This window comes from Nymphalis io, chromosome 4, assembly GCF_905147045.1.
Source record: "Nymphalis io chromosome 4, ilAglIoxx1.1, whole genome shotgun sequence".
NCBI classification, from domain to species: Eukaryota; Metazoa; Arthropoda; class Insecta; order Lepidoptera; family Nymphalidae; genus Nymphalis; species Nymphalis io.
The window spans coordinates 2,196,213-2,212,490 of record NC_065891.1 but is presented as its reverse complement, the minus strand read 5'-3'; the positions used below and the strand labels follow the sequence as shown (position 1 = coordinate 2,212,490).

The 16,278-nt window shown below is 32.1% G+C and overlaps 1 protein-coding gene across 1 annotated transcript; it reads left to right on the top strand.

Moving 5' to 3' along the window:
- Window positions 1–1,621: 1,621 nt before the first annotated feature.
- On the top strand, window positions 1,622–16,113 carry LOC126781681 (rab proteins geranylgeranyltransferase component A 1). Its single transcript, XM_050506648.1, has 9 exons — window positions 1,622–1,765; window positions 2,525–2,723; window positions 3,144–3,270; window positions 4,559–4,802; window positions 5,332–5,554; window positions 7,152–7,501; window positions 11,121–11,239; window positions 12,258–12,380; window positions 14,979–16,113. The coding sequence occupies exons 1-9, from the start codon at window positions 1,717–1,719 to the stop codon at window positions 15,123–15,125; spliced, it is 1,581 nt and encodes a 526-aa protein (XP_050362605.1). The 5' UTR covers window positions 1,622–1,716; the 3' UTR covers window positions 15,126–16,113.
- The last annotated feature ends 165 nt before the right edge of the window (window positions 16,114–16,278 follow it).

Here is a 16,278-nt window from a genome sequence, read left to right as displayed (position 1 = left end):
CAAATTCGTCCTTCGAACAATAACTATGAATTGGAGGGGCGGCCTAATAAAATACTGCTTGTACCTACGAATACATTACGTATAACACTTGTCAAGATACTGCCACTGTTCTATCGTTTAGTAACAATGTAATACGCACACCGGGGTTTTATTGATTCTAGTGTGCCGATCCCGTCTACCGCGGGCCCAGTAGATTAACTAACACAAATCGTTTTTATTACGAATTAGATTTACGTGTTAGTTTATGTAACTGTTCGTTGCTCGAATTAAAAAGAGCTCCCAGTAGCCTGTATAATGTTGAAATGTATGTAAAAAAATATTGTAAATATAAAACACAACTCAACTGTCGTTTCATTTTTGATGATCGCATTTTTGGTTTCCTGTATAAACAATTCCCGGTTTGAAGGAACATAAAACTATAATAAAATTAAATATGACCCAATAAATTTTGGTTCACCAAACCGCCAAAGCTAATAGCGACTTGCAAGTGACGCGAATTGACGCATCTATATTAATTCCAGTTTTATAATGTTTTCTTAATCAAGCTTAGTAACTAAAAAAAAAACCCGCATCCTACGTAGTAGTAGGTATTTATTATTCATATTTTATTAATAAGCCTCGCACATAACTGTATGGCTTTCGGTTTTAGTACTATGTAGGTATTATAAAAACTTATCGATTTAATATTATATACCTACGTGGGCTATTTTGTTAAAGGTAAAAAATCCGAATAAATAACGCCATTTACTGAAAATATTGAGACAAATGTTATACCTACCTACCTAAAATGCAGTAGGAGTGGACAAATATTTTATTTAATCCTGATCTCCTATAGAAAAAATAAAACCTAAACACTGGAAATCTTAATAAAAAAAAAGACTTTAGGCGTACTATTTTTTCAAACTAAATATATTTCCGACACATTTAAGCTTTACTTTAGACCAGCTGTACTCAACTTGTGGCCCGCCGGGCTTTTGTGGTTGACTCACTTGATGTTACTTTATTTTAAATTTCAAAGGTTTTTATTAACACCGTTCGATAAATCCGTTTATAGTTGTTTAATTTTATTTGTAACAATCCCGAAATCTTAGAAATCATTACCTAAATACTTTTTGTTTGCGGCCCGCGACATCATGAGTAACGCGTGTTTGTGGCACATAAAGATAAGGTTGAATATCGCTGCTTTAGACCATTAACTCTATACAGAGGTCGATACGTTTCTTTATATATTCCTAAATAACAATCAGTTATTTAAAATCTTCTATTACTCAAGAACTACAACTATTTTAACATTTCTGTTAGTCATAATTTGCTTGCTTATCTTATTTAAAGTTAGCAACAACATAGCAACAATCAGCACAATACTTATAAACTGCATGAGAAATGGATTTTACAGACTTTCGGCCTGTCTTACTACACAAGCTACGAGTGAGTTGTTTTCCATCAACATAAAGCTGTTTGAGGTATCATCCTTTTTTGATAGCAGGGGATTGATAATTTCTTTAGGTTTTATAACATTAATTAGACCTTTAAAAATATTTTATTTTAATTAAGTTTGCAAATTTAAAGTATCCGAACGTAGTTGCTTAGTTGTCACTGTCAGACACTTCTAATGTCAGAGAAAGTAAAATCCTTTATACAGTGCAGGCACATTTTACATTTAATTATTTAAAAAAAATCAATTTAATTTGTGCTGGACGTACTAAAGAGGTAAAAATGGACGACGATTTACCGACCGACTTCCAGGTCATCGTTGTAGGGACAGGTATGTCATATTTTTTTTTATAAATGATACCGGGCGTGATGGCGATAGGTAGCCTACTTAGGTATCGATCTAGGCTTTTTTCATTCATTCTGCAGTTCTGTATGACTAACATTTTTGCAGTTTCTAAGTAAAAGTAAGAACTATTTTAACCCGTTGGATGAATAAGAATAATTATTCATATACAATATTAATCAATACTTTTATCTTCGTGAAGAAATGTCTGCCTTACACGGATTACTCATATATTAAATATTTGCGGAGCCGATTGGCAGTCATTGTCTTATTAATTTGGACACGTAATTTGAAAATGCTGTTCTACTTTGTATGATATTTATTTGTAAAATTTTAGTGCATTATGTTTTTGAGGAAACCATATTATTAAATATTTAAAAACGTATATATATAGGTAAATATAAAAATAGAAATAAAAAGTTAAAAAGTAAGACTTTATTCAACATATAATTTAGTGTATTTTTAAAAAGAATATATACATAATATCTTATACCTATTGTTTTAATATATATTATTTACTTGTTGGTATAAGAGTAAAACAACTTTATTTCCATAAAGACGACTTTTCTTAACATTTTGTCTATCTCTGAATATTATAACCTAGCATACCTAGATAACAAAAAGAATGTAATATATAATAGAATTAATAATTCTAACAATGCTACTATATACATACTATATAAATTTATCACTAAAAATAATGATCAAAGGTAATTTTACTAAAATATATAAAAATTGCATCAATAGGCATGGTAGAGTCTATTGTGGCTGCTGCTTGCAGTCGAATAGGCAAAGATGTCCTCCACATGGACTCCAGTGACCATTATGGGGGTTTGTGGGCCTCTTATAATTTTGACGGGCTGCAGAAATTCATCAAAGAGGTTAAAACTGACCCAAATAGGCATTTGCAAGTGTACAACTTGGAAGAAAAGTGGTACATAAATAAGTAAGTTAATTCACTTGATATTAATGCTTAATAATCCTTTCACAATTTTTTCATATAAACGATATAGTTAGTAAACCTGAATTAGATTGACTTGTACATAATTTTAATTATAAATAACTTTATTACACTACTGAATATAAGATGAACTGAAGGTTGGGCTTCACTTAATTATAACACAACCAAACAGTAATAAATTGTATTACTGTGTTTTGGGTCGAAGGGATTTATTTTAGCCAATGTTCTTAAAGGCCACAAGGGACATAACATCTTAATTTCCATGGTTCTTTAGTGGTGAATGGAATGATTAATATTTCCTACACTGCCAATATCTGTGGTGAACATTTACTATCAGGTTAGTAACTTGCCCTTGTGCATTAATATATTAGATAAAAAACGATAGTATTTTATTGTGTGTGATAGGGATTCTCCTCAAGAAGAATCTAAGGAAGAAAGTGAAGATGGCAAAGCTGATCCTGCTAAGAAAGTGTGGAGTCAAGCCGATTTCGCTACAGAATACAGGAAATTCAACATTGACATGACCCCAAAGGTAAGAGAACATTATGATAAGCTAAATATTTTCGATATTATAAAAATTTGAGTCTCCGAATATCATATTGACCATTTAAACCTCAGCATATGTTTTATTTCAAACTTATTACTAGGTCTGTAATAATAATATTTAGATTTTAGTTATGCAAGTTTTTTTTTCAGTTTTTCGAGAACAGCCTCATAATAATATAAGTATTTTTAATGAAATAGTTTGATATAGCACATTTCATTTCTATACTTACTGATTGCTCAAAAAAATCTTATATACATAAAGTTTCGTAAATTATCGGACCATGCAATTGTAATTACTGTTACTATATTAATTGCGTTAAAAACTAAAATTTGTTAATTAACTGTGGAAAAATAAAACTGTAAAAGTTTGTTTATGTTTCACATTGTTCGACAATCTGAAAGCCCATTTACTGTTTGTTTGCTATAGTTCGCATTTTGTAAATGTCGCCATTAGAGTCATATTATTATACCATACATTTTAAATTAAGCTGTGACTAACAGTCTTTGTAGTCGTTTTTTTTTATCTTTTTTAGTTAATGATGTCTCATTTAAAGTGTTTTTTCTGGTTTAGCTTTAAAATTACAAGAACATTTTTTATAATATTTAGCGATATATTTAAAAGTAAGGTGAAAATTGTTTCAATTTAATAATCATTATTTGCTTACACCCTTATCCCATTTATTTCTCTTCTATTTGTAGTTATATTTTCTAGAACATCCTTTTTTTGGTATATGTCGTTTTATCACAATTCTCACGCAGTGTATACCTTTTATTATCTTCCTCTTGCTTTTTTTTAATATACTTTTTTTTTAATGCCTCTTTTTTATATAATATTCATCCCACTCTATTATATATATATATATATATATATATATATATATATATATATATATATATATGTCCTTACTAAGTTGTATCAGTCTCCATTAAAAAATGTTTCAAATAATAACTGATTTTTAACGTTCGCTTTTTCCTTATTTATTTAGGTTCGGAGTATTGAGTATTCCATTTCTAACATTGTAAGAAAAAGGATATGGTAGACTTTTACCATTGGCCGCGTGCCTAACACCAACCTTTCTTAGAATTTTGCTGGTTGGTTTTCCTGATAGCATGTTGTTCAGACGCTAAGAACTGATGACGATGTATGCGCTTGCAATAAAATAAAACCTAAAGCGGTTCTCACGACACCCACGGGGTAATATGGGATGGGTTCTTATCTAATCTGCGAGAAATCACACGACATTCTATTTTTAACTAATAAAATATTTATTTAGTTGCTGTTCTCGCGAGGTCCACTAGTTGAACTTCTGATATCCTCAAACATCGCCCGTTACGCGGAGTTCCGTTGTGTAACGCGCGTTCTCACCTGGCTCAATGACAAGTTGATGCCAGTGCCGTGCTCCCGGGCTGACGTGTTCGCCACTGAGGCGGTCAGCATCGTCGAGAAACGTATGCTCATGAAAATGCTCACTTCCATCGTTGGTTACAACGACGAGGAAATGAATAACGAGTTTAAAGGTAATATTTGCAGCACTCTTCAGCCAGTCATATTATAATTCTGATCTTAAAAAATAAGCGTGAATATTAATCTGCATTTCGTACAGTAGAGAGGATACGTAGTTTGAATAAGCAGCTTCGTAATTAATAATGTATATTGAATATATGTTACTAATAGTAATAGTTAAAAAGGGTAATTTCATAGTTTTAGTTAATTATTCTTGAGGTCCCGGAGTCTGAAGTTGAAAGTATGTACACTCCCGTGCCTCGGAAAGTACGTAAAGCCGTTGGTCCTTCGCCTGAACTCTTTCCGGTCGTGTCCGATTGCCGTCCCATCGGATTATGAGAGTTAGGGCTATTAGTATAGTGCACCTGTGTTTGCGCACACACACACAGCACACACTTGTGCACTATAATATCTCCTGCGTAGTTGGCTAATCTCTCTTGAGATTGGCCGCCGTGGCCGAAATCGGTCTGGAGGACATTATTATTATTAAACATACTTATAATGTAGAATGAGCTTTGAAAATTTAATTTGTTTCTCTTGTAGACTGGAATGACAAAACTTTCAAAGAGTACTTAACCCATAAGGGTCTTACTCCAAACTTGATCCACTACGTTCTGTTCGCGATCGCGGGAGGCACCGACAGCATGCCGTGCTTGGAGGGTGTGAGGGAATGTAAGAAGTTTCTCATGAGCCTCGGTCGTTATGGTAATACACCGTTTTTGTGGCCGATGTATGGCAGTGGAGAACTACCACAATGCTTCTGCCGGTAAGTCTATTTTTTTTATATTTATATACATATAAAAGCATAAAATAATTCGTGATAAAAGTAAATTTTCTTGTTATATTGTTCGTTCAATGGGTATTACAGTATACAATACATTTGTTAAATGTATTTTTATCAAAGTGCTTCCTGCGCACATGTATCTTGACGTCTCGCGATGAGGGATGTAAATTGTAACATGTCTGAGGATTTAATGCTATGGTCAATACGTATGTATGTACTTTAGGTTTCGGAACTTATTTTGTGTACCATTATAATTATGATAAATACTTTAAGGTCACTTGCAATTTAAACCTGCACTAGCTTCGACTTCGCACGGTTTGAATAAGGTTTTATATAAAACGTTTATATTGTAACACGTACAACGTTATTGAAGTAGGCAATTATCAAGCATCGTCATATTTCAGCTAATTTACTCAAAACTTTAATAATTTATACACCTAAACCTTCCTAATGAATCACTCCGTTCATTGGTGAAAAACTTATGAAAATTCGATAGGTAGTTTTTGAGTTTATCGCGTACACACAGACGGACAGCAGCGGTGGGACTTTGTTATGTAATATGTATTGATATAGTGATGTTACAGTTAAAATTAAATCTTTTAAAGATATAGACAAATTCGGTCGCCAACATTTTATATTATATAACAGTTCAACAAAGAAAGTATATTCCATGATTGAAATTTGAGAAAAAAGTGTAATAAAACGGAATTACTTTTAAAAAGTCCGAGGAAATTTAATACGACAACATAAAATTTCCGTAACGATCCTGACTCATTCTTGAAGCGGCTTCGAAGCGTTTATTTTTATTTACAATCCACGGGGCGAGTGAGAAATGTCGATTATACAAATATTTTGTACTCCGTTTTTCGATTAAATGGGTTTTTATTGGGGAATAAAACGCATTATTGAAAATATATATTGGCAATCGTTGTTTAATATAGCAGTTTCGAATATAGCAGTTTCCTCGAATATTCGACTCTTTAAAATTTTCAGCTGTTTCTAACGAAATTAACGTCAATAAATCATAGCCATGTTTTTTATATAAATCAATAACGTTACTCTAAATTTAACGCGTTATTTTCGATCCAAGACCATTTATTTGAAATAAAAAAAATGTGCTATTTGTAAAATATGAAATGAATTATGGGCACCTAAATTTGATGTCATTCACTTGTTACATTAAAGTTGAGTGCAAAATAACCATGAAAGTGTTGCGGCGAGAGGTTTATTGACCCAGATGTGCATCGTTCGAGCGCACTCGAAAATAAGGCGACTTTCTAGCATTGCATGATGCACGACTGACATTTTGTTATGAAACCGACGTTTTTGGTATCACCCGCTCTATTATTAAATTATAAAATATAACAAATTGAATGAACGAATGTATGAAAAAGAAGAATTAAGTTAATATAAAATAATTAATTATCAATATTGATATACAGACTCAAATTATATATTTAAATGAGCTGAGAATAAAAAAAAAAGAAAATTTTAAATGATGTTATATAAAAATATATGCGTGAAAACTCATCATTTACGTTACTGTAATATCGGATTCAAAAGACTTTTTTGTTTAAAGATTGTGCGCAGTCTACGGCGGAGTGTATTACTTGAATCGACCGATCGACTCCGTTAAAACAAAGACCGTGGATGACGGCAAGACCGTCGTGGTTATCGACAGTAAGTCGAAAACTCTGAACTGCGACCACTTGGTTATCGGCATCGATGAGTGCCCCAAGGATTTCATTTCGTCGGAGCCGGCGGAAAGTTCTGACATATCAAAAGCTGTTTTCATAACTAATGGAACCATTATGGCTAGCGAGAAGGAACCGCTGACACTGTTCAGGTTCCCACCGCTGAATGATGAGAAAAACTCTGTGACTGTCATGGAGGTGGGCCCCGCAACTGGGTCCTGCCCTAAGGGACTTTGTAAGTATTTTCAACCATTCGTAGCAGTTAGATTGTTTTAATTTTTAATATAGAGCAAAGGCCCACTTCAGTGTTGTCTATCTACAATTTATTTTTAATGACTGAATGAAAATTTTGAATGAGGAATCATTGGTTTAGTAGCTAATTTATAAAACATCACAGCTCCGTGTTTTCAAAACCGTGTCGGGCCAATAAAAAGTTATTGACTTTTTCTGTTAATTAATTCTCATTAACACCCCGATGTTTAGAAGTTGCCAGTGCTAAAAATCTTCTGATTCAGATAGCGCGTTAACACTTTGGTCCTATGCATAAGACCTAAGCACTATTCTAGTGCTTTATCTCTTACGTACTTGGCTATTCTCCGTTGTTAATGGCCGCCGTGATGAAATTGGTCACTAGGACTTAATTATCAATTAAAAAAGGAAAAAAAAAATGATTTTAGAAAATAAATAATATACGAGTCCATGCTTTGAAAAGCACTTCTCGATTTGAAGTAATCCTCAAAAAAGCCTCAGTTATTTGTCCTCCTATTTCATATATAAACGCCATTTTTAAAATATAAACAGCATCCGGTTTGGATCAATGTTGATTTTAACGTTGTGGCAATTTTATATAACCTGTCTAAATACAATCGGCATATACATGAAAAAAAAACACATTTTTATGATTTATTATTATAATCGCATTAATTAAAAAAAAACAAATTCATGATATATACACACGTATGCTTAGCATGTTTGAAAAGAAAAAAAGGTACAATTTAAATTTACTATACGCCGTACTCCAAATTATAACTCGTGGTTTGTGGGTCAGTGTTTTCCAAGAGGTGCAATGTCAATTATATAACAACTATCGTTGAGAGAAGCTAACCCAGAACTTGTAAAACATACGCACACCAAACGCTCATATATAACCTTTTAAAAATGTATAAATATATTATGTAGTTATCTAGCGTAGTTTCTACCGAAACATTTTAACTAGCTCACAATTTTTTTTTATTGTCATCACTAATTAGCATTTTAAAGCTAGAGGTGCTTGCCCGAATTTAATGTAAACTTTTGATTAAAATTTCACGAATCCACGGATGTTTTAAAGTTTTTTTAAAGCGCTTCAATTATAATATAAATATAAACGGGAATATGTCCAACATAATTAAGCGATGTAGCCATCGATAAATGTTTATTTAATGATATACACATTATAAACACAATTTGTAGTTTGGAAGCTATATACATGTAGTGGTAGAACGTAAAAAATGTTCTTCGTACTTCATGAATCATGAGTCAATTTTTTTTTATTGAATTTTATTGTTACACTTAAACTGGGCAAAAAACTGCAATGTATTCAGGATCTATTGCTATAAATTCAACTTATATATAAGATACATTTTGTTAATGTAATCCGAGTTCCTAGTGCGAGTTTTTTTACCTATTCGATAGCGTTGATGTTAACTGCGGTTTGTATGGAATGAAAACAGCGCCGTCTGGTGACAATAATCAAAATTCCACTATATTGAACTATCTATAAGATATATTTTAATATTTTTACAATTTCGTTTCCAACTCAACTTTAAAAACCAACCATTAAATGAAAAAAATCTTATATGATATACATATAATAACAAATAACTAATTGAAAAATTCCAACAAATTAAAAATATGTTAGTCAAAAAAAAAATTATATAAATAAAAAATAATACGAATTCGAACTACTTGATGTTGTATTGATGTATCGTACGAGTTTTTTTTTGTTTGCTGGCACAAGTTCGTTATACTTTTTGCGCGTCGCCAGCACACTCATTTAGCGCTTTGGAACCAAGTTTTTTTTTTTAAATGACCCTGAGTCATTGACTGACAAATTGAGGAAATATTAGATTTGCCTTACTTAAGCATCTGTAGAACATTTTATAAGATTGTATTTGAAACTAAATTCAAAGTGAATATTACTACTTTCTTACTACTACTTATGCTTTGTTGCTATATATTTAAAATGGTTAAATAAATGCCTAGTACCGACTTGGGCGAGCCCGCTTCGCTCGACTCGTTTTCCACGAATGACAATATATATATATATATATATATATATATATATATATATATATATATATATATATATATATATATATATATATATAGTATATAAAGAAACTTAAAAAGCAAACTTATCTGAATATAAAATTTGAGCCAAATTATTAGAGCCGTAGTACACGAAATATTTATACATAAAATACTCGTCTAATATTTTAATATAATAAATAATCATATTTGCGCGTGGTAACAATAATTGAAGTAAATGTTCGTATCGTCGAGATTGCCCTTTAATTAAATATTGTTATTAAAAGAAACATCGCTATTGCGAATTTAATTATTTCTGTTTGCTACGGAAATAGAAAAATAGTCTTTAATTATATACAGTTAAAATTCTTTTTTATCACAAACGTTAATGAGAGGAAGGGATTCATGAAAGATGAACCAAACCAAGTACAATTTTGGGAGTATATACACTAAATTTTATAATAACGTAAAAAATATTATTTATTTGCACATAGAGAACACTAAATCGGTTGAACGAACACATTTAAATTGTTAAGTATATAGTTTGTCATGTTTGACCTCTACATAAAATTAGGAAAAATTAGTAAAATCTTCTAAAAAATTAAATTTATTTCTCGAACAAAGCTTACAAGCCGTGAACTTCGAATGTAATTTAAAAAAATGTCCATTTTCATTGTACAAATGCCCAAAACACTAAGCTTTTATACCGTAAACATATCACGCTGATTGACTTACGCATGGCTTATCTCTCTCTAAGTGCAATGTTCTCGATAGTCGTTAAGGACGCGACGGTTTTATGAAACTTATGTAGAGTGTTACTAGGCGTATTTATTTTTTATGAAACGTTGAATTTTTAATTTGCGCTGTCCTTGATTGTTTACAAGACTCAGTTCTAATTTCGCGTGTACTGATGATAACGTAATTTCTGAAAGAGCTGAAATTTGGTAAACAGCTTCGCTTCGATATTATTAGAGTTCATTTGAATATTTTTCGAGATATTCAAATTTGAAAGAAAACAAAATTAAATAGGTATATTTTTTTTTTCGTAAGTACTAATTTTTATTTACTAAATTAATGTTAAATAAATTAAAAAATAGTTACTGTACAAATCGTGACCGCGTGGAATGGTGGCAAGAATGCTAGCAGCATTTCCCCTTTGAATCGCAATTCCAATTCTCTGGGCGAAAAATGAACCAGTGTTGTAATATTTTTGATGAAAGTTTTTGCACTATTACTCCAAGGTCCGAGCGTTTCAACTGCAAACGGAACAAAAATATAATTTGGAAAAAATAATAATATTTGGTATAAATTCCTTAATATTAATATTTTTAATTTGAAAAATAAGAGTGAAGAACATCACCGCCGTTTTTCTAGAAAATACCCAGACTTACGTGGTTTTTTCATTTCTGTAGAATAGTAGTTGTTACTTTGGCTATCAATAAGTCATGTTCGAAAATTAAATAAAGAAAAAGTTTATAAACGTCAGCTTAGATCACTTTTTAAATTATAATTTACAAAAACGAATAAAATATTAATGATTACCTGTTTTTTATTTTTCATTTCAGTCGTGGTTTACTTCGTAACGAACAAGGTGAAAGATGCAGAGAGTGACTTGAAGCCATATGCGGAGAAAATCTTCGACATGTCCGGCGAGGACCAGACTGCGACCTCCGATAAACCCAAGGTCTGTTAAAGAAAGTCCCTCTTCTATAATATGTTTTAAAGGCTGGAAGAGTAAAATTACATATCATACATTTACATATGCGATTTGATAATAGCTCGGCTATATTATGCACAGTAATATAAATACATATTTATTTACAACTGCTGAGAGTATTTAAATCTCCATTAATGGTGTTATTCAAGATGAAATTTGTTTCTTATTTCTACCCCCTCCTGCCAGTGGCTGTAGCGGAAAACGGCGGTCAACCTTAATCCAAAATAATTATAAAAAATGTTAATGTTAATTAATGAACACACAGGCATGTCGATATGTTACTCTTACAAGTTATATTTTAAATACAAAGAATGTTTTGTTCCTAAAATTCATGTCAAATATTTTTATCAAATAGATATTACAGCTAAATCAGTTTGGACATGTTTTTGCACCGTCAGCAGATAAATAAATAAACAAATATTTATTGTATGCTTTATGCTTCTATACTTAATATAGGTGCATCCTCTCAACAGATATTCTGCTTTCAAACAGCAATTCTTAATATTGGTGTGTTCTGGTTTGATATGTTAGTAAGCCAGGGTAACAGGTACAAGGGTCATAATATCTTAGTTCCCATAGTTGGTGATGTATAAGATATTAATATTTCTTACAGTGCCCATGTCTATGGGCGGTTTACTTTTATCAGGTGGCCTAAGTGCCTTATTTGTAATTAATATGACGGGCCGGTTGGTGTGGTTGGTAGATCGGCCTTTCATGCCGAAGGTTGTGGGTTCGATTCCCACCCAGGACAGACATTTGTGTACATGAACATGTCTGTTTGTCCTGAGCCTGGGTGTAATTATCTATATAAGTATGTATTTACAAAAGAAAAGTAGTATATGTAGTATATCAGTTGTCTGGTTCCCATCGTACAAGCTCTGCTTAGTTTGGGATCAGATGGCCGTGTGTGAATAATGTCCCAGGATATATATAAAAAAAATATATACATCGTTTTGTAATGTAATGTAACGTCGCGTCGCCGCAGTGCCTGTGGTCGCTGTTCTACAACGTGAAGGACACGAGCGCGGCCGTGCATAGCGGCACGGACTGCGTGCACGTGTGCGCCGGGCCCGACGCCGGACTCGACTTCGACCGCGCCGTGCACCAGGTACACGCGCACACACACACACACACACACGCAGGACTCGTGGCCACTTTGTGACGTCACGTCATCACTGGTATATCATTATTGAAGTAAAACATTGTTGATTACGACACACACTGGCAATTTGATACTGCTTGCAAAAATCATATAATCAATTAATAATTATAGTAATACGACGGGAAGGTTGGCGTGGTTAGTAGATACTTGCCTTTCACGCCGAAGGTTGTGGGTTCGATTCCCACCCAGGACAGACATTTGTGTGCATGAACATGGCTGTTTGTCCCGAGTTTGGGTGTCTATATAAGTATGTATTTACAAAAGAAAAGTAGTATATGTAGTATATCAGTTGTCTGGTTTCCATAGTACAATCTGCCGTGTGTGAATAATGTCCCAGGATATTATTAATATAACACCAAAACTTTGAATTCTCCACTGTATTGTTATTGATAGCACGTGTTTGAGGCGCAAATCACTAGGCAAAACATGATTTGTAACCCCACCGATAGTAATTATCTCTGCAGGTGGGTGGGTGGTAAATTTTTTACCTTTAATATAATCAGTCCTCCGTACAGGCCGGTCGCACCTCCAACTAGTCGTTTATTCTAAGGTCAAACAGCATTAGAAAGTATTACTATTGGTATTTGCATTTTAACTTTGTGCAAGGTGGTCGAAAAAATTATAAGGAATCCTACAAGTGACTGGTGAAATTCATAATCGCACTGAAGTATCATTGTTGAATAAGCGCTAATTCTTCTCCTTAAGAGCAAAGGGAGGGGGGGGTCACTTTTGCCTAGCAGTTTACTGGTGGTAGGGCTTTGTGCAAGCTCGTTTGGGTAGGTACCACCCACTCATCAGATATTCTAACGCAAAACAGCAGTACTTGGTATTTTTGTGTTGTTTCGGTTTGAAGGGTGAGTGAGCCAGTGTAATTACAGGCACAAGGGACATAACATCTTAGTTACCAAGGTTGGTGGCGCATTGGCGATGTAAGCGATGGTTCAAATTTCTTACAATGCCAATGTCTATGGGCGTTGGTGACCACTTACCATCAGGTGGCACATATGCTCCGCCTACCTATACTTTAAAAAAAAGTGGTAGTGGTATGACATTTATAGACTTATAAAAATATTTTACTTGATTTGTTTTAATATGAAGATAGAAAGCAGTTACATTGTATACAATATTCAATGTTATATAACGGAAAGTCAACCTAACTGAGTTCACTTATTACAATTGCTACTAATGATATTTCAAATCACAAACACGGTGATAAAGAAAATTACAATAATAATATTTAATATGAATATATAATAATATAAATACTTAGTAATTGGTTTAAGACTTGTTTATTTATTAATATAATAGCAATAACATAATTATTAAACGTTAGAATTAAAAAAAAAAATGACATTTCGATGATAACTTTTTTCTGTTTATTTTATATTTGACCCGTACTACAACTATTGATAAATTTACATATAACATATATCTTGATCATAATTGAAAAACGTGTTATAATAAATATTTGATGTGGAATAGAAGTTTCTAGAAAATAATTTAATTAAGATAATAGAAAATTGAACAATGTTTATGAATTACGTAAGTTATTTTGATATTATATTATTTATACGATATTATTAATATTAAACGAAAACTGTAACTCGAAATAAAATTTATTTAATATCTCCTTGTTCATATAAATAAAAAAAAAAACATCAAAGTATAGTCGTAGTATACTTAATATTATAAAAAGAAACATTTATTTCTTTGTAATCGATAAACTCTGAAATTTCTGAACCGATTTTAATAATTCTTTCATCATCAGGAAGATACTTTATCAAAAAGTAACATGGGCTGTATTTTGTTTCAACATTTATATTTTAATAAGATTTCAGTATGTATGTTTCTAGTTATAATCACAAACCGAATTCTTCGCGGGCGAAGACTTAGTTTATACTTATAAAATTTTAATTGGTTCAAGGTTTTTTTCGAAATTACTGTTTGGTGTTGACCCAAATGGCTTCGACAGCGTCACGGGGCGGGGGCGAGTCTTAACGTACTCGCCGGATGGTTCAATTGTTGTTTTTGTGTTTCAAGTTAAAATAGATAATACAACGAAGATTTAAGATAAATTATAGTCCCTCTGGCGTGTTTCTTGCATTTATATATATCAATATACTCATTGAAACATATACATGAGTGAAATAATGCTCGCGGTATTTATTAGTAGAAGATAAAAATTGCCCAGTTTTAACTGGACGAATTGTTTCGAACGCGATTACTATTATTGATAAAAATGTTTCTAGTTTATAATATTATAAATATAATAATATTATAAATGCGTGAATAATTCTGTCATGCTTTTATGGCCAAACCACTGAACCGATTTTGATGATAATTGGGTTAAACCCCAAAGCAGGATATAGGTTATTATTTAATATTTAACACCTAAAAGCTAGTATAAATTACTAGTATAAAACAATTTGTCAAAATCATTACCGTTGGTATCATTAATATTAGGTAAAGAAAGGAAATCGCTATTTTTATAACTTAATATTTACTCAGTTTCTTAGCAAAAATTAAGTAATGACATATTTTTAGGCGGAGGAAATCTTTAAAAAGATCTGCCCTGGTCAAGAATTCCTGCCCCGTGCCCACGATCCAGAGGAAATTGTCTTCGAAGATGACGCAACTCCCGGCCCTGAGTTCCAAAGGGAGGACGAAGACGCAGAGGGCGACAAGGAGTAATCGTTGTAGTATTAGTGTTTTTAATAATTGCAGCACTTTCTGGTATGTTACAGTACCAACTGTGAACATTACGTTGTACTTACAACTCCAGATATAAACTTACCATGGATTCTTTGGTCTACCAAAAAGGTCCCTTATTAAGGACGTTGTTTTTATACTCTAACGACTTTGTTGATTTCATTTTTATAGGAATAAATTCTTTAGTGACTAAAAACAATTTTTAGATTTCAAATTCATGAATATTCGTATCGCTTTAGAGTTGCATAATAATATAGGAAAATAAAAAAAAAATCTCAAGTAGTAATAATAGGCTAAGGCGTCATAGTTAAAGCCAACAAAGTTTGTATGTTCCACAAATCTCATTAATGATCTCCTGTTAACAGACGAGAATGTGCTGATTAAGTTAAGGTATAATCCCAGTAAGATTTATACGCTTCTTGCTTGACTTAATGCATTCCGACTGGTGCGTGGTAGATAAGGAGTATTGATGGTATGGTTAGTTTGGTTTTGCACTTTGGTGAGATGGTTCATGTAACATCTGATTTGTAAGGGTAATATCATGACAACGACATATTTTTTTTTTAAATAACTATATTGTCTTGAAAATTAAGCAAGAACAATTTTTAGTTTGAACGGAGAGTTTATGATTCATACAAAATCTATCAAGAAATTTACAGTGTAAAATGAACGGACAATTTTAATGAGCTTATATTGCTCTCTAGTTTTTTATAAAACAGTATTATTTATGAAAATTTCAAACTCTATAGGATGGAAAGGTGAAACAATGTGAAATTGTCTAGAGCTAAGATTGTATAGGTTAATGAAATTGGATGCACCAGTCCAAAGCATATATGTAGCACATATTAATTTTTTATATTAAGTTATGTAGCACTTTCAATCATATTTATTGTCAAAACGATTATGCAAATTTATGCATATGCAGCTTGTGCATATTATAATTCCATTAAAATGTGATTATTAGAAATTACTTTGCATTTTTATTAAATTTTTCCTATAACCTTCAATTTCTAAGACTTCATTAGCAATATGGTATGTTGAGCATGGCTTCCGTTCATAAAACCCTACAAATGATAACAAGATTATGTCATTACTCTATAATTATTATGTCTAATAAATAATCTGTTAAACTAAC

What these genes read in the sequence shown, in the direction of transcription:
- LOC126781681 (XM_050506648.1), top strand. Translation starts at nt 1,717, where the DNA reads ATGGACGACGATTTACCGACCGACTTCCAGGTCATCGTTGTAGGGACA. An exon ending in GGTCATCGTTGTAGGGACAG is followed by an intron (nt 1,766 to 2,524) that starts GTATGTCATATT and finishes TTGCATCAATAG; the next exon opens with GCATGGTAGAGTCTATTGTG. An exon ending in CGACCTCCGATAAACCCAAG is followed by an intron (nt 11,240 to 12,257) that starts GTCTGTTAAAGA and finishes GCGTCGCCGCAG; the next exon opens with TGCCTGTGGTCGCTGTTCTA.